The sequence below is a fragment of the Lasioglossum baleicum genome, chromosome 9, assembly GCF_051020765.1.
Source record: "Lasioglossum baleicum chromosome 9, iyLasBale1, whole genome shotgun sequence".
Classification (NCBI taxonomy): Eukaryota; Metazoa; Arthropoda; class Insecta; order Hymenoptera; family Halictidae; genus Lasioglossum; species Lasioglossum baleicum.
The window spans coordinates 14,944,833-14,970,415 of NC_134937.1; the positions used below are offsets into that span (position 1 = coordinate 14,944,833).

Sequence of the window (25,583 nt, forward strand, 5' to 3'; positions counted from 1 at the left end):
GTCCATTTATTCGTTGCTTCTCTCCCCTAACTAAATCTAGCCGTACATTCTTTCAGGAATTGAAAACCGATGCGGTCCCACACGACATGATTTCAGTCGATTAATAAATGTAAGTATAACGTTCCACCAAACCATACAAATTGCTGACATAAATGCGGTATAAATTAAGGACAGAGAGATGAGTGTAAGAAGACATGGTCCATTTATTGCTTCTCTCCCCTAACAAAATTTATAATTTGTAGACGTGGCGCCACTCGACATGATTTCAATAATGCTCCTCCAAACCATACAAATTGCTCACATGAATTTACTGGATTAGAGGCTTGCCGTTGGATTTCTTTGGGATCCCGAAAAATGTCTTAGAACCCCTCAATACCATTTTTGTTCCACTCCTGACATTATGGAATTGAGAAATGTGTTCGGCGAAAGTATTACAAACAGTGCCAGCTTACACATGAATTATTTTATTTGATTGTAATATTTTATTACAACAATTTGGTACATAAATATACATACAGCTTAATTTCTTTTTTGTTTCACTTACAATTGTATCTGTCAACAATTTACTGAATACTATGACAATGCGAACATTTTTATCAGTGTCGTTTAAATTTTGATGGAAGTAGAGTTCCATGTAAAAGTTACGTATCATTAAACAGCAACAATTCTTGCCGTAGATCTAACAATCGGACTGCACAGCGTTTTGGGCCGTTAGACGACCACAATGCTTCGCAGTAATTAGACAACGGATTTTATGCATTTACGACACAAATGAATAGATGCAATTTAAAACAGTAAAAACATTAGAGGAATTTTTTTCAGCCTAATGGACATATTAAGAAAGAAAATCAATCATGTAGAAAATTTCTATTTTACATACAGATCCGCTGTCTAGTAATCATGCAAGTGTCTCTTTGGTTAGTTAATTGTTACTTTGATGTCTCATACTATGCGATTAGAATTCATTGTGTCTTGTCGCAACCATTCGTACGTTGTGCTTTAGGAGAGAATCAAATTCGTGTCGCTGTGTATGCCATCGTTTTAAACGTAGGCATTTGTTGAGAGGAAGAAAAAAGGAAACAAAACCGTGACTGAAAAGAGAGAGTAATTTTTGTGGAACATACTCGAAGACACGTGTGCACTTAATGAAGCGTAAAGTTCTATCGCTGATAACTTAGTCACTTGGTTAGAACTTTAACTGTTATTAGTAGATTGTTACGCACTGAATTGACGAACGTCAAAGTCAATGACTTCCGAGATTGCATGAAGAAATTGGCTTACGAGTAGACTGCAGATGTTCAATGCTCGCTTATGTACATAATAAAATACAATAGTACCTTACAATCAAGGTTTTCGCTTCCTCAACCCTGGATAATTAATCCATCATAAGAATGTCGATTAGAACAGTTGAATGTTGCGATATCAGATCCTGTTTCCTTATCCTTATTCCTTAATCCTGTTTCTTTAGACAAATTCGCGATGTTAACGTCGTCATTTCCGCGCGTGGTAGTTTAGTTATCTACGGTTAATTAAATTCCTATTAAGGGGGTATTCTCCTTTCCAGGATTGCAAGGGTGCGGGATGCGCCTTCTCATTTCTCAATACTGCAAAGATGGGGTTTTTCAGCAATTAAAAGCGCTAAATGAAAGATCAATCTAGACCACTGTTTCCCTCAAAAGTACAACTTTTACGTTAACGTGGCGAAATTTGCATTATTCGCCAGAATATAGTTATCGCAGCTTTATGAAAATAGCTACATGCAAAAGTAGGCCACTTTGGGATACTTGCACGCTAGATTAATCTTTTATCTAGCGATCGTGACTACGGAGAAGTCCCATCCAGAACACCCCCTTAAAGGAAACGAATTATTACACATAATCGTATAAAACAGAAAAATGAAGATCGAAACTGAAGTTACGTATCAAAAGCAGAAACAATATAAAAATATTCTGGAGCATCCGCAGTCTATTTAGCATAACAAACTGCTGCCTATTGTGCTGCAAGAACGAGAGACAGTACCGAGATACTTGCTATCGGATCAGTCTAATAAGTACACAAGCCACATTCGACAGACCAGAGCTCCCGGCAAACTAGAACCTCGCACAAAAAAACAGGTGAAGAGAGAATAGAATGCGGTCGATGGGACATGATGAAGAAGTAACGTAAAATACTTTATTCAGAATAGAATGACAAAAGTAATGGCGTGTTTACCTCGATCGAGTTACCAAGCTCTTCGACGCATGCTTTTAGGGACTAATGCTTTGCTCTGCGAGTGTAAACTGTTTAGCGTCAGCGGGGGAAACGTTTCGATCGTTTCGCTCTTAGTGTTCGTCCGCCACCGAGTCCACCGGACTTGGCTGTAAGAGTTTCTCTGTTGATGAACGGTGTCTCGTCTTCTTTACTACGACTTCACCTCGCCGGATTCCTCTTTCACTTGCGGATGAGACACGGCGTTCGTAATCACCGAAATACTCTTGCCGCTTTGCAGACTGGAATGACTCGACGAACGACTGTGGCTTTGACTACCAGCACCGACTGGGGTCTGAACTAAAGGCTGTGGAGGAGTTCTAGCACCGGATCCGTTTATCACCGTGGTATTCGGCTGTAGTTGCATGTGGTACTTGTATATGTTCTCTGTGCTTTCGACGACACCTGGAACAAGCACTCCAGTCAGTCCTACTCAATGTACAATTTGTAAGTGGGCTGGAACCCGTTGTGAGTAAAGTATGGTAGTTACCAGCTTGAAGATTCAAACTACGCCCACGAACGCCAGTTTCCTTTGACGGAGGGCTCCACCAATTCACGAAGGTTCCTACCACAGGCACGTGCCTCAGAATACCTTCCTGCCACATCTTCTCCGCGTTCTCCCTCTCCAAATCTGTCTGCGCTGCTTCAATACCGCGCTTCACGACCTCGGATATTGTCTCCAGCAGCTTGGAGCTAGCTTCCACCTCTTGACCGACTTTTAAAACTAGGGACAGTAGCTCGGCTACATCTGTGAAAATATAGTTTCATTGGAGCTACGTGAGAATCCGACGATGTCTCGTTCTCGAAAAGATTGAGAGTTTCAAATACAGTGGGTGTACGAAGTACATATTCGTGCACCATCTAAAAACGAATAAATTTTTCAAAATTGAATTAAAAGTACATGCACACACAGATAAAACATTTAAGCTATTGGGTCCAATTTTGAAAAAGTTATTTATTTTTTAAAAGGTGTGCGAATACTTTGTACACCCACTGTATATCGGGATTCCTGAGAATTTTCGAAAACCCTAATACGTCCGCACTGAAGCAACAACGAGCAACTTTTAGTTGACGTCGCATGCACCTCAAAGAAGTCGTTTCTTTTGCCGAATAAAAGAAGAAGGCAACAGAAAGTGACTCGATGTTTCTTCGGCATGGACTTCACAGCTCGAGGCTGACGGTCACCTGTCTCCTGCGTGACCATTCCGAATCGCACGCATGCTAGACCATCGCCCCCTTCGCCCAAAGAGAATGCCGCATCCGTACTTCGCAAAGCTTCAACCAATTGCGTATTTAATCTATTCAGCTCCTCTTTCGCTTGATCGGTCATTACATGGATCCAAGTAGGAGGAGCATAACGAACCCCGCCCAGGCCTGCCCAATCCGGCATCTCCACTAAATGTAACGAATCATTCTCCGATACTAATTTGACGAATGTTTCTTTGTGCTCCACGGTCGCCATCAGTATTTCCTGTTGACCGAGTGATAAGAAATAATTTTTCAAACATGCGATTAAGTTGCATTAGTAACCGCATACAGTTATCGTGCAGATATGAACTCACTATTTGCTGCTCGAGACAAGTGACCACGTTATCTACATCGTTGCTAGATGGTGGTTCCTTCGAGTTTTCCAACGGGCAAATGCGGATTGCTACACCGTGATTCTCGATCTCGCACAGCTCTATTTGTACGTTTTCGATGTCTCTTTGTAGAATCTGTCCTAACCAGGAGTTTAGCTTGTCGTAATACGGCGGGACGGGTTCTGCCGACTGGGAATCCCGATCCGCAGGCACGAATTGAAACACTAAAGCGCTGGCTACAGCCTCGAACAACTGGGGATTGCTCACCGGGCTAGATAATAGCTCGTTTATTGTGTAGGAGCCGGTTTCGCCTCCCGGAGGTTGACTCTGAAACATGGAGAAGTATAAATTGTAGACTGCATAATTTGAAACAGTAAAGAGATTGAAAGAGTTCAACTCTGCTGTCTAGTAACGTGTTTTCGGAAGTTACCAATATCCTGATGCAATTGAATTTCTTGATTGTATGGTACAAGTCCTCCACAGCCAGAAAGCATCTCTTCAACCTGTTATGTACACCATCCCGACCCAAAGCTTGCAGCATAGCCCACAGAGGCAACGTTGGCAGACGTCTTGAGAGGGAGTCTGCCATCAAGCCCGACACCAAGGACAATGTTGTGTCCCTCGGAGTAGGTCGACCTCCTTTTGTGTCCGTTAATCTGTACAATGTCTGTATGCAATGTGAGTTAAGGTCAAATAATCCCATCTCTTATTTTTCAAAGTCTTCTTCATATGTCTGATTAAAAGGATACAACTACTGGCAAAGACGGTGTACCAAGCCAAATGCCCAAGGGTAATGTGATACTGTCTGCCACCTTTGAGGGCTGAAAGAGATATTTTGATAAGTAAAAATATTCCCATAATTGAAATGTTAAGGAAATGAAGAGTAGGGAGGATGTACCAAATCTTTCGCGGAATTGTTCAACGCCAACGCGGCCAACGAGTGTCCCCGGAGATGGAGCCAGACATTGTATTTATCGCAAATAGCACGCAGCCTGGCGATGTTATCGCAGTGTCCAGTTAGCACGGAACCAGCCTCGGCTAGCACTAGAAGCGGTGTCACGCTGTTCGATTGCGTGTCCTCAGCTAATCGTCGCTCCAAAGCGGACACGTCCATACTGTACCTCGACCCGAACATCGTGTTATGGGGGATGGGTCTTACACAGTGAAGCGGCAACGAGAGCTGGAAAACGCACGTCCTCAGAATTAATAATTCCAATCTCTCTGGTAGCAGCTAAACCCTTGCCCTACAATTGTCTTTAAATTTACGATGATTACAACTTCATTATAACGTCCTAGAAGAAAAAGAAAATCAGTAATCGTTGCTCTAGCAACAGAAGCTCGTATAGCATTCTATAATATAGAACATCTAGTGACATTGTTGAGTATTAACCTTCGGTTACTCCACTTTCTACATGACTGGTTTCATGGAACTTTTCATCATTCTAACATAAATAAATTTTCATTCAATAAAATAGCTACTTGAATGCAAAATAAATATTTGCTACTGTAGTCGACACCTTTGTATCGACAAATTTCAAGTTTCGAGATTGCAAATACTACATGCGAGTAATTAAAAGCTAAAAGCTGATTGAATATTGTAGAGCAAGGGGTTCACCAACTACAGGAATCACTATACCTGTCTGCAGAGATGTTGGACCACGCCTAAGGGTGCGGCAACTGAGCTGTAAATTAATGGTGGCGAGGCTGCAAGGGCTGTGAACCCATCTTCCATGTAGCGAGGGTATTTCCGGTGCAAGGCTAACCTGGTGACCCTGACCAAGCCTTCCAGATGATCCTCGTGGAACGAGGAGGCACAGTCGACGAAACGAAAGATGTGGCTGAGCCATCTGGTCGTGTCGGCTGCCAAACGACCAGCTAGTTTTTGGGCATGGGATTTCGGGAGGGCTAGCGCGTAAGCGGAAACCGTGTATGTTATCAATGCTAACTTTGCTGGCTCCGTTAACGTTGGTAGGGTAGTCACTTGACTCGCTGCTATCTCTGTTGAACCATCCTCTGCTAGTTGTGGACCGTCTTCATGGATGACTAAATCCTGTGAAATTATTAATCAGTGAAGTTTGGTTCTAATACTATCAGATACGTCCACTGTGACGTTCGCCTGACCTTGAGTGGTGAAAATAAATGGGAGTTTGAACGTCCTTGAATGACCTTTACAATACAGACATCCTGTCAGAATATAAACAAAAAACATATCTTCCCTTTTAACGCTTTGGACTCGCAGATCAAAATATATCTTTTGCCCTAGAAGATTTTCATTTATATAGATAATCTTTCTCGCACTATTCATATGAAATTGAACCTGTTTTCTCACATGACATTTGAATTTTTAGCAATTTCTAGAACACAGAAGAAATTAATCATTTAAAAACTGTTCCAGAGATTAAAAAACAGGATTGAGATTATATTTGATTACACTAGATTATATTTTCTAATTAATTGGAAAGGTATGTTTTTTGTTTATATCATGATAGGGTGTCTGTACGTATTAAATATTTCTATGTTGGGTGTGTCTATGCATAATAAATTTTCATAATGTAGCTTATCTACTATTTGTGAACATAGTAGGATTGTTAACAACTGCTATGGAAATGAGTTCTGACGCATATTAAATTATCAGGTCGAGTAGGACTAGTAATAAGCATGGTAGCTGTTCAAGGTCACCAGACATATCAAGTGACTCACAATAGGAAAAACAATTGTTAATACCTGTTGACAATTGAGTAATTTCAATGAATAATTTATGACGCTCTACATAATACTCTGAACGTTGTTTAGCATTCATAGAGTGTAACATTGTTTGTAAATATATTAAACAAATAAGTTGTCTAGCATTAGAACACCTTATTACAGCACCTATAAATTATAAATAATAATAAAGTCTCTTCGATTACAAGGTACATCGTATCGCGGTTAATAAACTATGAATCTTTATGCAAAATAGAGATGACCGCACAAATTCCATGAAATGAAACAAAAATTTTGAAAACGATGTATCCTATATAGTATTCCTACTATTCATTTCGATATAAACGCGTTGAAAATTGGGTGATTTAAGAATTTGTAGAATGGTTTATTTCGTAAAGTAACAATAATAACTTATTCGATGCATTAAAGACAATAGATAAACATTATTGTAATAATTAGACTGCGGATATTTATGCATTTTCCAATTTTTGTAGACAAATTTTAAGTGGAATGAAATAAAATCCTATTTTTAATGGGAACAGCCTTTGTAGATCTCAAATAAATAAAAATTGTACACAATTTCATCGAATTTTATATTCGAGCCTTTTTGGAAAATTTTCATAAGCTATAAATGCATAAAGATCCGCGGTCGAGTAATAATAAAGCGTTACAGTAAACAATAACGACATGAACATTTGGAATATTTGAAAATTGGCGCCACAGGGCCACCCCAGTGGCAATCAACCGATTCGTTCGACCACGTGATGGCCGCTCGCCGAAGTTCAAGGAACAGGCGCGAGCCAATCAACGCTCCCGACGAATGAGATCGACCAATGGGAGCGTGGCAATGGCTTCTGCTAGCGTTGTATTTACCTGGATCAAAGTTAATATTTCGTCCGGGGTTTTCGATTGCGATAAAAAGCCAGAGGGGTTGTTCCAGGTGTTGCCGCCTCCGTCGGCTGCTTTGACAACAGCTTCCTCGAGCCTGGATATCACCTGGGATGCTTGAAACTCGAGCGCAGCGACTTCGCTCGACGCGGACCCACCTCCGGCACTGATCTGTCAAAATCACAGAAAATGTGACTTGGATTACAGTGTCACCACGGTCACTTTCTAACCCGGCACTCCGAAAACCACTATTACGTTAATCGAGCACTGTCCTGATCACGGCTGACACGAACCTCGAGTATATTTTGCGCTATACTTTCCATCGTCGCTTTATCGTTTGTGTCAGTCTCCTCGGCCATCGTGGCAGTAGTCGTCGTGGCGCAGTGCCGTCGCACCAGCACATTTATCCCTGCATCGGTCGTTCGATGAAACAAAAAAATTTCTCATTCCTTACCCCCTCTCCGATCACCGAAATAAACCCACTGCAATCCAATGCACCTGGAATTGCAATAACTCCAATAACTCCAATTTCTCTATACGAATTTAATAAGGAAGTTCTGCTATATAGTCTACGCAGGACCTGTTTAATCGCTCATGCATATTATAAGCGTAATTGCTACGGCCCTTATTTTATCGATACCACTGTTATCACAGCGCCAGTTGTTGAATTTGTCGATTAACTTGAAACGATTCGTTTTTAGCAGACAGTCTTATCAAACCACCTGTCTTTATTTAAGAATAAGTAATGAGACTACGGATAAAATTTATGGTTGAGGTTTTGGGACATTGTAATTGATGAAATTATTCTCGTTCTGCGCAATCTACGCCGTTACCTTGATTACTTGCTCTTATCTTATGTTAGTTTGTATTCATTAGAGCCTCTGCCACTCGGCTGTTCGAGTATTCGAAAAACTTTATATGTATACTAAACTGCTGTAATAGGATACTTCTCAAATTAAATCTGAATTATTATCATAGGACTCGGATTCATTCTAAATAATTAGTATATAGACAGCGCATCTTCATGCAATATAAAAATTTTTACTTGAATTGCAACAAGAGAGTTATTTTCTTTTAATTTTCGTTGAATAAGTTGAAGTTAATATGGCAATATTTTTTCTTAAATTCTTCGAATATTTTCACTGTTTTAAATTACATCTATTCATTTTTATCTTAATGCATAAAATACGCTGTTTAAGTATTTGTTTCTTTATTAAATGTATATTAGATTGAAGAACTAAATCCTCTAGTTCAGCTGAAATATCTGAACGATGTTCTCGAATTTCACTTTATTAGTTACTTGGCTTAATACAATTGCATGACGTTTATGTACAAATATACGATTATCTTAATTATGTATGTATATACCTTCAATGTAGCGAATATTGCCAAAATACGAGATCTAGGTAATGCAACCGTGAACTCGCAAAAGATACAGTATAAAAAGATCTCTGTAGGGAAATGCACAATGGAAACGATATTCCTTTACAAAACGAGATAGTTTCTGTTTTAATCTTAATCGATTTCGGAGACATTACAAAATACTATCAAACCACTTCAGTGATCTTCTGCTTGCTTTAATATATTTACATAAGCTAATGTTTAACAATTATTCGATCTCCACGACGCCACCCGCACTCGTAATGACGCCCTTCAACTTTTCAGCTTCTTCTTTTTGAATATTCGATTGTATTACTCCTGGGAGAGCATCCACGAATTTCTTGGCCTTAGTAAAGTATTGATAAAATTAGAACAAGTGTTTGTTTGTTTGAGAAACAGTTGCAAAGGAGATGATAAATATTACCTTTACAAGATTGCAGTCTGGTAATATGTTCTTCAACTCTTTGATCAAACCAATTTTCTTTGTTTCATCGAAGCCTGTTAGCTTAACTGCAAACGAAGTTTGTACTACTTGTGGTACCACTTCTTCTTCCTGAAATGAAACGGAAGTGTGCATATATGTTCCTTGCGCTGCAAAGTTACACCAATGTTATGCAAGTTTAGACGATACCTCCGCAGTAGCTGCAGCAACAAAGCCACCCATTGGCATCATAGGTGCATCCGGCAAATTTAATCGTTTTTTGAGCACCTCGCTCAATTGTGCTACTTCTATAAGATTCAAGCCAATAATCTGATTGGCAATTTGATCAATTTTAGGACTAACGTCTACACTCTTGCTAGAATCCAATGAAACAGAAGCTGACGTCTCACTGACAGTAGCAGTGGCTGCGTCTGCCTGTTGAACAATACTAAATGGGATACAAAAATTAATCACAAACATAATCTTTAATATTTAAGAGATTACATCGTTCCAAGTACTTGTAATTACAACAAATTTGTTTGTGAGATAAACAAGTTTGTTTATATTGTTTATATAAACAAGTTTGTTTATCTCCCATACATAAAAATCGTCATTATTAAATGGAGTACGTAAATATTGTTAACTATTTATAAGCATTTTTAAGTGAACATTTAAATTAAAACAAGAAATAAAGAGTGTGGAGGTGTTTTCAACGTGAAATCTAGCTATATTTTCGGTACAAGAAATGTACACAAAAGTGAGGTTATACAATCACGTTTCCTATAAAGTCGGAATCATAAGATCGATACAGAATGACACCTACCATTTATGAAATTGACGAATCTGATGGATGTTTCGCCGGGAAACAAATCGTAATGAAATCATTGTGTTTGTTATAATTGAACTACACGTTTATTTGGAGCGAATCGTGAACAATCACGGGGTATGAGTCCCATAAGATGATGGTCTATTCTTATATCTCGTCTGTGGTACAGGTCGCGCAGTCTATAGTCTATCTCTATAAGGTGAAAACAGATTATATAATATAGACATTACAATGATTACAACCAGGGGGACTTCGTACGTATATTGGATATTGGTTCTCAATAAACTGGAAGTTTCAGGTCTGTAGAAATTCTTTGTGCCCTGATGTCAACATTGATATAGATAGATAGTGAAGAAGTATGTGTTTCAATATTGTTTCCTTTGATCTTTTATTTGCATTCGTAATTTTAAACTGTTATAAATTTCCAGAATGAAAATAACAATTATATCTTTGACGTCGTACGTGTAATACTGTTATCAAACATATGATTCGACAGCAGATGTCAAACGTCAAACGGAACAATTTTTAACTATTTTTACATATATGAAGGCGTATCAGACGGTATGTTTAACATATTCCTGATAAGAATTTCAAACATCACGTTATTTCATTCAACATTCTAATTATTAACGAAGTTTATCGATTAATAGTATTATTTTAAATTAAGTCAATTTTTGTAAGTTGCCTTTAAATTTGAATTAATAATATAATTAATGTTGCATTTTTATCAACGATTAACTCTTTGTGCATATGTTCCAACGCACGTTATTCGTTGCCATCATTTTACAACAAATAATATACGCGTATACATGTTAAGAGATGTGTATACTTCCTTTTGCAGGTTATTTTTCTTTGAAGTATGACAAGATCACATATAAAATATCAAATTGCCAAAGATGCAGAAGATACAACGGAATATTTCTTTCCATCTGTTCCAGAATTTTCAACCAATTCCAAGAAAGAGGTTTCTTTTTGGAAGAGAGCCTTCCAAAAGCTTATATTAATTATTAATTATTTTGTCTTATCTGTAGGTTTAACATTTTATGTACAATGGCTTTACAATACTTATGTGAGTACAATTTGTCAAATTTATAAAAATGTATTATATTTTCTTTTAGTTTCCCTATTAATAGACTGTGAATCTTTATGCAAAATAAAAATTTCTTACTTGAATTGCAACAAATTAGAGTGAAATAGAAATTTATTTTCTTCCCTATTAGGTTTAGCAGGTTGTGAATAATATAATAGTATGTTTAAATTTTTCTAATATTTTTGTTATTTTAAATTACGGCTACTCATTTTTGTCATAAATGCATAAAATCTGCAGTCTAGATATTAAGTATTAATTTTTAATCATAGCTTATTCCATTTTAGGGTTTCCATTTCCCGCTGACTGTGGTGATATGTCACTTAATAGTGAAGTTTTTATTATCTGCCATAAGAAGATGTTTTAGAACATGTTACAAAGGACAACAGCAATTGAAACTTCCTTGGAAAAGCATAATATGGATGATTATGCCAATAGGTGTAGCAAGTGGTCTTGACGTTGGTTTATCTAACTGGGCACTTTCGTTAATTACAATGTCATTGTATGTATAGGTTGTTAAATTGTTAACGAAATAAAATATATTTTCCACTGTGTATTAATACATTATATTTTTATTTAGGTATACTATGACAAAATCAACGACTATTATTTTTATTCTCGGTTTTGCCCTCATCTTAAAGTTAGAAAAAAAGGTAATGATAATAAATATATCTTCTATATTTTTATAAATTACTAATAATATACGTTAAATAAAATATTTTTTTATAGTCTTGGTCGTTAGTATGTATTGTAGTGATGATATCGGGTGGTTTATTTATGTTTACATATAAATCTACACAATTTGGCATATTTGGATTTTTAATTTGCCTGCTAGCATCATTTTCAAGTAGTATTCGATGGACTATGACACAACTTATCATGCAGAAATCTAAAATGGGAATAAAAAATCCAATTGACATGATGTATTATATGCAATTGTGGATGCTATTGCCTATTGTACCTGTGATGTTATGGTTTGAAGGTAATGCTTCGTATACAGGGTGTTCACGCTATTACTAGTCAGCGTTTTTCTTGTAAATAATAAATAGACAGCAGATCTTTTTTATGCATTTATGGCAAAAATTAGTAGGTGTAAATGAAAACTGTGAAAATATTAGCAAGATTTGAAGATATTGTTATATTATTTTCAACCTATTACATATGTTTAAAAAGGAAATAAACTTCCATTTCTCTCCAATTTGTTACATAAAAATTTTTATTTGGCATAAAGATCAGCTGTCTAATAATAAATATTAGGAAAAAAGGAATAAATGACCGGGTTTCGCAGTTTGTCGGATCAGATATGCTATTCGGTTTGACTTCATTCTCGAGTAGTTCGAGAGAGAATACAGAGAATGAGCGAGAGGATCGAGGTAGTGATAGACCATGTACTAATCGGCCGAGTCGCGATATCTTTCCTTGGAAAAGAATAGAATAGACACGTCCTCTTGTTCTGGTACTAAGCGATGTCAAGCGGAGAAGGTCAAAAGAAGAAGAGGACATAACGATTTCCTCTTTTCGAAACAAACATTATTGCCCTTTATCGGAACAACACTACTGTTTTTTGTGAGCAATGTAATGGCGTATGTAATTTCTTTGTGTTTGCTCTATTTTTTTTTAGAAATGAAGGTGACCTTTGTGCGTGTGTCAAAGCAAATTCATTACAATACATTACTTGCAAAAGATGGTATTACTTTTTCCTCTTTTACTTTATTCTAATATCTATTATCTGCAAGAAAAACGCTGGTTAGTAATAGCGTGAACATCTTGTCCATTATGTCATTAGAATTTGTGTCTAAGAATTATATCTGTGTAAAAAATAGAAAAATTTGTCTTAATAGAAAATTTGATTTTTAGGGTCTCAGTTATATAATGATTTCCAAACTACTGACTGGAGTAATGTTCATTCTATTTTCTTGACTACAAGTGCTGTGCTAGTGTCTGCTGTCATAGCCTTCTACATGGAAGTTATGGAATATTTAGTTGTTATGTACACGTCTAGTCTAACACTTGCGATTACAGGAATAATTAAGGTGAACCGAGAGCACTATGTTACTATGTTACGCTTATATAAATTTGTAAAATGAGTCTATTTGATCTCTTTAAACAAAAGAAAATGTGTACTAACAAATAACTTTTCACAGGAAATATGTATCTTAATTTTGGCCGTTGAATGGAAAGGTGATCAAATGAGTGGCTTTAACTTTATAGGATTGTTAATGTGCTTTGGCGGAATTACAATTCACACTGTTCAAAAAATAGTGTCGAGTAGGAATAATGAAACTGAAAATGTGGAATTACAGTTCAATTCTTCGCTAAATATTAACATTAAAAATGAAGAAAGACTCGAGACGAGTTTATCTCTATTAACACAAAAGTCAACATCTTTGACAAATCTTTTAAATGCAGATTTTAGTTCAGACGAAGATGATGCAGTTAAAGACCATCAAAATTCGTCCGAGATATTGTCCAATATAGTACAGCGTAGAGAACAGTAAAGAGTCTACGCACTTGAATATTGATAATCAGAGAAAAACAAAAGATTCATTTAACATGAGAACTCTATTATGTCTAATACAAATTTGTTTACTCCGGTTCATATGTATATGTACATACACATATATTTACACAAAAAATTAATTTTTATTCCCAGTTATTATCTTAAGGTCACATTCCATGTTTGCAAATTTCATTCTTACATCATACTAAATTTATTTTTACTATGTCGAAAGTATTAGGTACAAACCAGCATTGCTGAACCTTACCCTTTATGCGTATTACCGATTATTCAATATCATCACGCTTGTCCATTATCATTAATAATTGTATTAGTATATCAAACTGTGTATAATAAAAACGCGTTAATAAGGCATAATAAATAATTGATCTAACGTCTCGACGTTTCTTTAGAAATTACAAATGGACAGTGTGCTAAAAAAAGTATTGAAAGAGTTTAATTGTAAAAATAAATCAAAGGGTCGTTCCCTTTGTAAATAGTATTGTTTTGATGCTTTTATGTACAGATTTTTCTACATTTTTTTACTCTTTCTTGTAAATTATTGTTTGTATTCATAGTTCCTTGCCCAAGAGTTGCATAATTATGTCTTTCCGATTAAAATTATATACTTTTTCCGATTTGTTCATATCTGTCAGGCTTATTTTATTTTCGGTACATTGGAGCGTTGAGAAGCGCACAGTGTGTAATTCTGTATTTACTGAACGTACGATATATGTATTGTAAGCTGTTAATAATTGTGATTAAAGATTTGATGTAATTAATTGCAACTTCACCAGTCAACATTTTTTTGCGAAGACATGTAAATGTAAATACGCATATAAAGAAATCTTTTATTACTGTTTAATAGTAATTTTATTGTGTTTAAGAAGTAATTTCTTACAATATTTTGTTTGATTATTTAAATGGAACACAATATTTGTGTAAAATCTCAGGAAATTAACATTGTGATGTAATACAATATTCATTCAGTTTATGATATGCTGTGAGTTGATTTGTATAATGATATCAATCGTGGTTACCTTGCCAAAAATTAATTTAATTTATATGTTCTCATATTGAGGATATTATAATTCTTTGCATTATAATTTCCACGTATTCATAATAAATTTTTTATATACTATATATATATATATATATGCATTAGTGTAATATTATTTTACTATCTACTTATTTTAAATAATAAATGCTACAGAGTTTATTTAATACACAAGAACTATTAGATATAACTATATTTTTGTAATTTTATAACTTCTGTTCAAACAATTAAAAAATTCACATATCCTTTATTTGCTATTACATAAGAATAAAGCAAAAAGGAATATGCGTGTACGTCCCGAACATAGAAACAGAATGTAATATTAGTAATTGCATTCATATAAAAAATTAAACGTTTTATTAAAAAATATAAGAAGTCATTTTGTTTCTTAAATACGTCCTAAATTGATGCACTTGAAATGAACAAACTTATTTTTATATACAATGGTATTACTATAATAAAAAGAATAAATACGATATATATATATTTAACAAAATCTCGATACTATTTTTATATAGATTAATAAATAATTGTTACCTATATAATTTAATAAATAGTTCCGCAAACTCATTATTTAGCTTGTTTAATTTGATTAGTCTTTTTAGATTTGGCTTCAATTCTGTCTTCTAATTTGTGAATTAAATCATCCAATTCATCCTGTAAACAAATCCAATGAAAGATTACATTAAACTTGAAAGGAACTTTAGTTTATTCGTAAAAATGTAAGCACAAAATTTTACCTCGTTGTACGTATACATCAAAGTACAGTGTTTTAAAGCTTGCTTCTTCCTATTAAGTAATTGCAATGCATGTGGTGGACAATAAACACTATCATCTTGTGAATTACTAACTAATGAAACAAATAGATTAGCTCTACAAGTTTCGCATTCAAAATCTCCATCATCTTCTTTTACTTTTTTCCCTTTCTTTCGTTTTCCACTATCTGGTAATGGTAATCTTTCTGTATTTGTAAGACCCACTGCTTTTAATTGTTTTCGGTAAGTTATTTCCTTCTCTCGAATTTTAATCACACTTGGTAAAATCTGAAAAGTAATCATTATAGCTGAAGACCATATCATAAATGACAATACGATATAATCCGTAATCGGATACAATATTTACCTGTTTCATTACATCTATATGGGATCTAGAGTCATTAATAATGTTAAATAACAACCTTTCGAATGAAAATATAGATGGTTCACAGCTATCTTGTATATCCTAAAATAGTTATTCGAAACTATTATATTATCACATCATTTTTTTTATAGTGCTGGTTAATTATGTAGCAATACCGAATGATGAAAACAGGACTTGTTTACTTACTTTAAACACTTGTTCAGCAGTTTCCAACCAAGACAGTTGTGCAAAGTAAACACTTTCAGATACTACATAACCAGTACATATACTTGATGTAAATGCTTTGGGGAATACAATTATAAATTGGCCTGGTTCTTGTACAGTCTGACATAGTGATACTCCATTATTAACCAATAATTCTGGAGGAACCATTGCTGTGTCAGACGGTAACCATATAGTTTTATTTTTACAATATCGTGGCACCATTTTTGACAGTGCTTCCCTAAAGTTATTGTTATGCTCGTCCGGTATACCATACCAGATTTTCTTAGCACCTGTGTGTAAATACTCTATCCATGGAAGACCGTGTGGATCACGGTACCAACAACATGCGCTAAATAGCATGCCAACATGGAGTGTTGGCACTGTCACACCTATAAATAATAACATTGTTGGTTTAAAAAGAAAATAAATCGTTTGTAGAAACGTAGCACACAGAGCGTGGACACATAGAAATTACACATGCCATTACATTTCTTGCAAAAAACAGCATTACTTTTTCCTCTTTCATTTTTTTCTAATATTTATTATTCGCAAGAAAAACGCTGGCTAGTAATTGCGTGAACACTCTGTATATCTTGATCATATAAACGTAAAGTATGTTGCGTACCCATTATTGGGCCTAATGCTCTTAACACTGAACCAGCATTATTAGTAAGCACTTTGAGATTCCATGGGTGTCTAGCGAACGGACTATTTTTGGCAACAGAGAATCCAAAACCACGACCACTAGAATCGATGCTTGCAGCATGTACGCAGACATGTCGCTTCCTTTCTGCTACATGCTTCCAAAATGCTCTTTCAACCTCATCAGCGGAGGCACCCTCAGTTTCGTTTCCAGATCGCTGGTTCTCACCGAACCACATACGTTGCGTATTTCTCGCAATTCGGTAGAAAGCATTTAACGGCATATTTCTACCCTACGGATTCACGTAATTTTGTGCATTAGAATTGACGTTAAACCACGCTTACCAAATATGTTTTAAAACGCGTACTTTTACAATGCATTCTTCAAATTCATCAGAACTATCGTCCTCTTCATCTTCTTCGTTATCATTTATGGGTGCGTTTTGTCTTTGCAGTGCTCTGGTTTCTCGTTTCATCCATTCCGATTCAACTTCATCGAACAATTTACCTCGTTCCTCTAAATTAATCGATTAACTGATTAGTAACTTGAAAATTACGTGGTATAGATTACGCAGTACATAGTATAGATACCTGGAGATAATGTGTCGTATGGTAATAAATATTTACAATAAATGTCATCTAATTTAGTTACACGATCCTGAGCAGACTTTGGTATTTTCATACCATCAGCTACTTTTTGCCACTTCTTCTTCTCAATAACTTCTTTTAATCCACCTAAACTTTGAACTGTTTGATACAAGTGAGGCAAATCAACTTCCATCCCACCAATCTATAAGAAATATAATATGTGTATTACAAAACATATAAAGAAAAATATTTTAAGACAATAAATGATGAAAAAAACGGTACCCAAGGTGGATGAGTGAGAGTTATGCTTTGTGTAGCTAAATATTTCTTAATAGCCATCATTTCTTTTACGTTAGGTCCCCATCTATGAAGCATACGATGTACATACTGATTGTATGCGGTAAACCGCATATCGTCTGATACTTTACATTCCGGCTAAAATATAAATTAAAGACAAATGAGGAGGGTAACTTCGTGTACTCATATATATATCGGTATATGCATATTTTATTTAAAAAATCGAATGTTCATGAATTTTACCTTAAAATTAGGTGGTGGCACAACTCTACATATTCCAAATTTCTCTGCGATTGGCCTTATTTTGTCTATATATTCTAAAGGATCTTGAAAATCTTTCTCACTAGGCTGAAATGTAGGTGCTTCCACTAAGCGTGCTTCATTGTTTTCATTTTTCGCACTCGGAAAAGTTACATTGTTTGTTGGAGAACAAATTACAGTGTTTTTCTGTTTAGATTTAATTTGAAATCTGAAATATACGAGCGCAGGAATAAATATTAATAAGAAAAATGTATTAGCAGGATTATAGCTATCTATACAATTATAATTTTACCTCTTCCCATTCTTATTCGAATCGATAGATGTTTTTCTTTCCCTAGAAGTTTTTGGAGATTTTGTTAATTTTTCTGTTGCTACAGACCTACTGCTCTGTCTACTCGATGTTCGTAGTGTAGTTTCACTTTTACATGGGGAAGATGGTGGAATTTCAGAATTTGGTGCAGCCATAACTGAAGTTGTACTGGATGAAGTAGATGGTAATGGATTGTCTGCTGATAATAGAGTTGAGTTTGGTGGTGTACGTGTTGTAGGTTGCACTGTACCTATAGGAGGACAACGCGCAATCGATGATGGTGGTTTAGTAACTAACTTTGCTCTCAAAAGAACTTTCTGATTAGGTCCATTTGGCCCTTCGGTACCAAGTTTAACAGCTACACCTTGAATCAACTGTTGTCCTTGAACTAAATTTGGTCCATTTCTTGTAACTGCTTGCAAAGGTATGTAAAATAGTTGACCGTCGTTTTCATCATCATTTTCATTACTGCTTTCAGTTTGAGTAGATGTTTCAGTGCTTTTTTGTTGATTCGCATCTTTTTCCCCTGTTGTCTGTTCTTGCGCTTGTGCATTATCATCAAGATTCACTTGAACAGCTATCGAAGCACTACAGTTCACGTTGCTCCAAGTTGTTGTTAATTTATCTAATGGTAAAACTTGTATATTGGCTAAGGTAGCAAAATTCTTAGGTAACTCGAACCTGTTAATATTTAATAATGAATTTGATGTATTTATCGATTCTACTATTTTATTTTCAGTTTTTGGAGATATACTACTAGCAGGAGTCTCCTTCGATTCTGATGTTTGACTATCGTCTTTGTTGACTTTGTCTACATTTTTATGTGTGTCATTCTCCGGTGATGCATTCGATAACTTATTAGATTCGCGAATTTTACGTCTAAAAGGTGTATTAACAGGAACTTCAGTATCACTTTCAAACGCGTAAACGCTACTTTCATTTTCCGGAGAAAATGCATTTGCGTTAGGAGTTACTGTTTTGCGTTCTTTAACTTTTGGTAAAAATGGTTTTCTCGGTTGAAATATAGGTTTCTTTTCTAGCGGTAACTTTTTCTCCGAAGATCCATCTCCTGAACTGTGATCGGACTTTAATGCCGCGTCATTGTCTTCCCCAGGGCTGGAGTCTTTATTTGGCTTTGTATCTTTTCCTTTAACGATTTCTTTAAGGTCTGCATTATTTTTATTAACACCACTGGTCGATTCATTTTGTTGTTTTGCATCAACAGATTGTGAATCCACTAGTTTAATAGGGACATATTTGTTCTGCACACTTAAACGATCTTTCATGCTTGCTTTTTCTGCTAATTTCGAAAGCGTGACATTCACTGGCCTTACTAAATGTTGAATTTTCGTTGAAATAGATAAATGCGAGACATCACTCTTTTTCTCACACATTTCATACTTAAACATGGATACATTTTCCATTTCTAACTTGCTCTCTTCTTTGGCAAGGGAACTTTCATTCAACCATTTCTCAATCTGTTCGGTTGACATGTTTACTTTTTCTTTTCTTACATGTAACGTTGATAGAGACATGTCTACAACGTTTGTGGAAGAAATTTCTGTTTTGTGAAGATATTCTTTTTCTGTACTGGTTATCAATGTTGTTTGTGACTCCAATTCATTGAACACTTCCGATTTCATTTTTTGACCTTTCTCAGATTTAATACATTCGTCATTTGATACATTCGCAGCAGAGGAAGAATTTTTAATTGCTAAAGATTTATCCTTAATTTCAGCTTCTTTAGGTGTATCTACGTTCTCCACTTTTTCTGTTTCAATTATTTCCAACTTTTCAACGGATTTTTCAGTAACAAGAAGATTAGCATTAACGTGCGTCTGACAAGAGTTCAATACTTTAGATATTGCTTTCTTTGAAAACCCCCGAAAAGATTCCTCATCATCCGATGCTTTCGAAAGATCGATCTTTACAGAATGTTCATCTGTACGCTCTACAACTTTATCTGGATTATTGTCATCTGCTTTGTCATTGTCATTATTATTGTCATTGTCATTATTATTATCATTATCGTTTTCATTACTATTTTCATTATCATTATCATTTTCATGACTATTTTCATTGTCATTGTCATTTTCGTTATCATTATCATTATCATTTTCATTGTTATTTTCATTCTCATTTTCATTCACAACAGCATTATTATTTTCATTATCATTGCCAATTTCATGATTTTCATTGGTAGCGGCTTCATTTTGTTCGTGAATTTCTTTCTTTCTTTTCAATTTATTAAGTAGCATACCTAACGTTTCTTCATCAGAATCTGTATTTTCATTAACAGTATTTTTTGTTACTTTTTGCTTTGATCCACTGGTTTTTTCGGAGGTTGATTTATTAAAATTTTGTTCTCGTTTACGTTTCATTATAAATTTTTCCTTGTTGAACCTTAGATTATTTTGAACTTGAGATTTTGATTTAATGTTAACATTGTTTTGAATTTCCATCCGCGTGACTACAGTCTTAGAAGAAGATCTAAGAGATCTACTAACAGGTTTATTTAGTTTTCCTAAACTTCTTCTTGTGACTGGTCTTGTGTTATTGGTTTCATTGAAAGTAACAGATTCCTCGTCAGTATCTATTTCACAATATTTTTGAACTCTTATTAGTCGTTTACTTTTAAAGGTAATTTTGCTAGTTCTAGTTTTGTCTGGTCGTTTATTAGATGCACTTTGGATGGAGTTAATCTTACCATCTTTAGTTTTATTAATTGCTTTTGTAATTGGCTGTTTCACTTTGGCTTTAATTTCACTTTCAGTTTGTGCAAGTTTGCGTGCATTTGGCAGTTCTGGAAAACTATCCATAGAGACATTATCATCATTTTCCAAATCCGGACTCACAAGTTTTCTTCCTAGCATTTCCATGTATTCTGCTGCTGCTTCTTTAGTTTTTCTAGATGGTCTTCTACAAAGATTTTTTGGGGAAACTGTTCCGCTATGGGAACGAGTAATTCTTCTCATTTCAGATTTGCTTCTTGTACAGATTTTCTTCTGTACAGTTTTTTGTACTGTACGTTTTACTTGTGGTACTGATTTTTCTGAAGGTTGCTCCTCTTCTTCCTCTTCCGATGTAGATTCTGATTCAGATGTATCACTGCTTTTCTGTTTTACAAGAGCTTTTTTCTTTGGTTTTAATGGCATAGGTTTCACTTTTGGAGAAGTTTTCTTTGTCTTATCTGTAAGCACACTACTCCGTAAACCAAGTCTTTTGGTTTCAATCCTTGGCAGAAATTTCCTTGGTGCCAGTTTATTTGTAGACTTTAACAGTGTTCTTTCTGTACAAGATCTTGTTCTCATAACACAAGATGTTTTGAACTTATTTTTTATTCTTTGCTTGGCTAGACGTTGTCCTTGATACTTTTTCTTAAGCGCTTGCACAGTAGACGTTGTGGTCTTGTATTTATTAATACTTTTTTGTAACGTGTTATTCTTTTTATCTGTAATAATTGATTTTGTCTTGGTGATAGTTTTCTGACTTGGATCTGGTTTTTGATTGTCATTGGATGTACTGGACGAAGATGTAACTTTGTCTGTGGATACACGCATTGTTTTGGCAGTTGGTTTTTCTTCTTTGTTGCTGACATTGAAGAAATTCAAACTTGTAGGTAAAATTGATTTCCCTAAATAAACATTTTTAATAGAAGTTAGTAACAAAGAATATTTATAAAAATTATATTCACAATCAAATCTCGACAACTCAAACCTCTTAAAAATTTTCTTCATTCCTTTCCGCTGCACTTTAAAAACCTCTACAAATCGAAATAAAACTTCCTTTAAATCGAATTATTTTCCACAATCTGTTAATTTATTAGCGCCGAGTAAAATCACAGATTTCTTTAATATATACTAGTAATATGTAGGAGCCTAGTAGATTATATTCACTACATGTATATAATAAATAACTCATCTCCAAAAATTGAACTTTTCTTTCTTTGAAACTATTACGATCAGCAAATTATTAACTCTCGTACAAACCCCTGTAGTCGAATTTTCATAGGGTAAACCTCTCTCTCTCTCTCTCTCTCTCTCTTACTAGAACACTTAGATAAGTTGAAACCTCTACAACTCAAAGATTTTAGTTCTTCCCTTGAGATTCTAGTTATCGAGGTTCGATTGTATAAACGTAATAAATGTATAAACCTCTAAAGCATAAAAATGTCAAGAAATCCACTGTATTCGGTCGTTTATGTGTTATTAATTCCGTTGTAATCGGTGGTTTGGCTTTTTCTTTGTCCTTAATTGGAGTATGCGAAGGATTGAATACTGCGGTTACACCTTGCGCAAATTTTCTTTGCGCACGTATTTTGGTTCTGTAATAAAGATTGTATATGAGATAGTAACTATGAATTTATTTCTTACTTTATCGAGCTGAATAAATTTTGCGTTCTTTAAAATATAAGCAAATATTTCGAAAACATTTGTAGGTTTTATAAAATGAACATTCAAAAGTAGTATGAACTTACCTCTTTGGAGACTCTGGTAGTGGTTCCATAAGATCCACCAGATCTCCTTCTTTTCTTTTTCTTTTATCATTTCGACTTAGCACCATTTTTCAGAGTTATTGAAATAAAGTCCTGTTAGATGATAATAAACAGCGTGAAACACGTTTATTATTTCTTAAATAAATAAGTTATTATTTTACCTGAATTCGTTTGTCATCGTTACAAAAGGTATAAGTTAAAATTTCAAATAGTAATGGATCAACACTTTGTTGAAGAGAATAAGATCTGTAACATGACGGGGAAATAGAAAAAATATTTGATATTATGAAAAAAATTCGACAAAGAAACGTGAACTAGAAATTTTAAGGTTTCTCTCTTTCTACATTTGTTTCTGTTGTGAGCAGATCAATGAAAATTAATAATACACACTATCACCGAACATCTGTTCCTCTTTCACACAGGACAAATGATTGTTTATTGTGTCAAGTAAGATTAAATACCACGCTCTGATCTATGGTTTAGATATACATAGATATGCGCTATAAAACGATATTGATTTCTTAAGCCTTGTTCACATTGCGCACAATGTGTTCGCGATACATTAAGTAGTCCACCAATCGCAAAAAATATATAATGCAGTGTTTGCAATACGAATTGCAAATATATTCGCGGAGATATTCTTGATACAATAAAATAGTAATTTGTTGATTTTGTCACATTACACGAAACGTAAATAAAATATTGGGATGTGAACATTTCAAATAATCAATGTGTGTATGTGTATATAACTTCAATGGAATGTTCATGAAACTTGTACTACGCCATCTATATACACGATATACACGCATAAGGATATTTGACAATATTTGACCATCTTTCTTGTGTTTACACTTTCAAAACTATAAAAGAATATACAGAATTCATATTTAGATATTGTTCGCACATCATCTAAATAATTGAGCAACGATTAATTTATTCTTATCATTAAGGTAGGCATAATTAATTGTACACTGCGCGATCGCATAATCAAGGATCATCGAATGTGTCGTATTTTTTCTCCGATTGGCAAGGATGTCATTTGTGACATTCAATTTCGCAATCAGATCCACACATACCTAAATAGGACAATCATTGTTTTTAATTCGAATATGTAATTAGACTATGACTATGACTCATGTTCTAAACTAATTTTACAATGCTCCGACAATTCAATTGTTGTCGATAAGTTTACGAAGAAAATTGTTAACTTTATTATTTATGCAGTGGAGTTTGACAGTGTTTTTATGATTTAGGTACATGTGGGAAACAAAAGTTGCCTGTTCATTAGAAATTTTACAAAAGCATCTTGTACGTATTATAATTGCGTAATTAAAGCTTGTATTTACCAAGTAAAAATTAATAATAATAATTAATCATTTATTTTGCTCTTTTATGTATAGTTACGTAATTAAGTGTAATTATAGATACTGTGTATATAAATAAAACGAGAACATCATGTACAAAAATGGACCACCTCCACCTTACGCACCACCTGGTTATTCGGAGGCAATGGGTGGTGTTCCACCTGCTAGTCCTTTTACACCTGCAGAAACCTGTATGTTTATACGCTATGTATATAAATATTTCATTTAAAGATGTAAATATGTTACATAAGTATGTTCTTGTACTAAATGTACTATATCTAGCGAGTGGTAAAAACTATAGTTTTCACGATTTTCTTTTAATGTCTGTCATTTCTTCCCGCATCAACCAATTTTGAATAATTGACACAGATCTATAAAACGTATTTTTTAAATTTACATTATAGTCCCGCAAAATAACTTTTAGTATTTTCTGTACAATTCCGATCAATTGCAATATTTGAAAAAATTTCTTTTCACATCATGTAGTAAACTAATTGCTCCAACTTTTCAAAAAAGTTCGAATCGTATAGTCCAATATTAAAAAAGTTACCGTTTTTTTGAGAGCGTCCGAATATTAATGAGAGTCACTGTATGTTTATTACATTTTTTGTCCCATAATGTCTTCAGACCTTTTTTATGTGTGAAACATAATTTTGTATATAATGGACAATTGTAATTGTGACTCAATGTATATAAATATCTTGCTTAAAGATATTGAAGGAATAAATAAATATTTAAGAAGAATTATCATATTTTTTAGATACCACTGGACCAACTATTGTAACAACAATTGTTCCACTTGGATCAGGCTCGACGCATACAATTTGTCCAAATTGTCAAGCAGAAATTGATACTTCAACCAAAACAGAACCTGGTCTGATCGCTTATATATCTGGCGTTGTTATTGCATTGATGGGGTATGCATAAATATATTTCAATTGAAAACTCAATAACATAGAACATTCTTATATTTTTGTATTTCAACAGGGGCTGGTTAGGATGCTGTTTGATTCCCTGCTGTATTGATGAGTGCATGGATGTTCACCACAGTTGCCCTAACTGCAAAACTTACCTTGGTCGTTACAGGAGATAAGGAAACCTAGTACTAGAATCTCTTTTTATTGCATTTCACTTTGAAAGAATCTTGACATTGTATCATATTATAATATGCACGTAATCTCGATAAATTTTGTGTACTGCCAAATGTACAAACAAAAATTGCCTTGATAGCTTTATTCACAACAAATGTTACACGATATTAATTTTTTATATGTAACATACACGCGAACTATATTTATGTACAAGATATATAATCTCAAAAATATTTTTGACCATACATCACACTTTTACTGATGACACAGATAACGATCACTGTTACTAAAGTATTATACACATTATACAATGGTAGGTATTATTGAAAATCTATTTTTTAAAAATATTAGGAAGTAGTATAAATATCCACAATGCATATCTGGAATGATTAACACACTAAATAGTAAAGATGATACATTCGTTATATTTTTAAAACCATGTGCAGCTAACAAATTTGTATAAATTTATATATATAAAAATAGGCACTTTGCAAAAATTACATGA

At 34.4% G+C, this 25,583-nt stretch overlaps 5 protein-coding genes across 7 annotated transcripts; 2 read left to right on the forward strand and 3 right to left on the reverse strand.

Moving 5' to 3' along the window:
- Window positions 1-34: 34 nt before the first annotated feature.
- LOC143212077 (pyridoxal-dependent decarboxylase domain-containing protein 1) lies at window positions 35-7,868 on the reverse strand. The gene is made up of 10 exons (XM_076430391.1): window positions 7,712-7,868; window positions 7,404-7,589; window positions 5,464-5,877; window positions 4,726-5,007; window positions 4,577-4,648; window positions 4,258-4,494; window positions 3,810-4,154; window positions 3,433-3,718; window positions 2,738-2,995; window positions 35-2,652 (listed from the first exon to the last, which is right to left on the reverse strand). Exons 1-10 carry the CDS (start codon window positions 7,775-7,777, stop codon window positions 2,402-2,404), a joined length of 2,397 nt encoding a protein of 798 aa, XP_076286506.1. The 5' UTR covers window positions 7,778-7,868; the 3' UTR covers window positions 35-2,401.
- A 795-nt stretch (window positions 7,869-8,663) lies between these two features.
- On the reverse strand, window positions 8,664-10,202 carry Mrpl12 (mitochondrial ribosomal protein L12). Its single transcript, XM_076430414.1, has 4 exons — window positions 10,043-10,202; window positions 9,430-9,667; window positions 9,223-9,351; window positions 8,664-9,144 (listed from the first exon to the last, which is right to left on the reverse strand). The coding sequence occupies exons 1-4, from the start codon at window positions 10,102-10,104 to the stop codon at window positions 9,028-9,030; spliced, it is 546 nt and encodes a 181-aa protein (XP_076286529.1). The 5' UTR covers window positions 10,105-10,202; the 3' UTR covers window positions 8,664-9,027.
- A 64-nt stretch (window positions 10,203-10,266) lies between these two features.
- On the forward strand, window positions 10,267-14,131 carry LOC143212083 (solute carrier family 35 member C2). The gene is made up of 8 exons (XM_076430407.1): window positions 10,267-10,401; window positions 10,474-10,606; window positions 10,887-11,114; window positions 11,420-11,634; window positions 11,713-11,785; window positions 11,862-12,114; window positions 12,990-13,165; window positions 13,277-14,131. Exons 3-8 carry the CDS (start codon window positions 10,905-10,907, stop codon window positions 13,628-13,630), a joined length of 1,281 nt encoding a protein of 426 aa, XP_076286522.1. The 5' UTR covers window positions 10,267-10,401; window positions 10,474-10,606; window positions 10,887-10,904; the 3' UTR covers window positions 13,631-14,131.
- A 459-nt stretch (window positions 14,132-14,590) lies between these two features.
- Jarid2 (Jumonji, AT rich interactive domain 2) lies at window positions 14,591-23,145 on the reverse strand. The gene is made up of 14 exons (XM_076430384.1): window positions 23,014-23,145; window positions 22,785-22,869; window positions 22,606-22,716; window positions 22,283-22,452; window positions 18,111-21,762; window positions 17,801-18,026; window positions 17,543-17,695; window positions 17,264-17,462; window positions 17,041-17,189; window positions 16,656-16,965; window positions 16,013-16,419; window positions 15,809-15,907; window positions 15,427-15,729; window positions 14,591-15,343 (listed from the first exon to the last, which is right to left on the reverse strand). The coding sequence occupies exons 3-14, from the start codon at window positions 22,689-22,691 to the stop codon at window positions 15,257-15,259; spliced, it is 5,841 nt and encodes a 1,946-aa protein (XP_076286499.1). The 5' UTR covers window positions 22,692-22,716; window positions 22,785-22,869; window positions 23,014-23,145; the 3' UTR covers window positions 14,591-15,256.
- A 253-nt stretch (window positions 23,146-23,398) lies between these two features.
- Window positions 23,399-25,205, forward strand: LOC143212087 (LITAF domain-containing protein). Of its 3 annotated transcripts, none has more exons than XM_076430417.1 (5): window positions 23,399-23,573; window positions 23,877-23,931; window positions 24,024-24,178; window positions 24,748-24,904; window positions 24,975-25,205. In XM_076430417.1, the coding sequence occupies exons 3-5, from the start codon at window positions 24,079-24,081 to the stop codon at window positions 25,078-25,080; spliced, it is 363 nt and encodes a 120-aa protein (XP_076286532.1). In that variant the 5' UTR covers window positions 23,399-23,573; window positions 23,877-23,931; window positions 24,024-24,078; the 3' UTR covers window positions 25,081-25,205. The 3 variants fall into 3 exon arrangements, with proteins under 3 accessions (XP_076286532.1, XP_076286530.1, XP_076286531.1); XM_076430415.1 differs by having other exon boundaries at window positions 23,400-23,573; window positions 24,048-24,178; XM_076430416.1 differs by lacking the exon at window positions 23,877-23,931 and having other exon boundaries at window positions 23,400-23,573; window positions 24,048-24,178.
- Window positions 25,206-25,583: the final 378 nt, after the last annotated feature.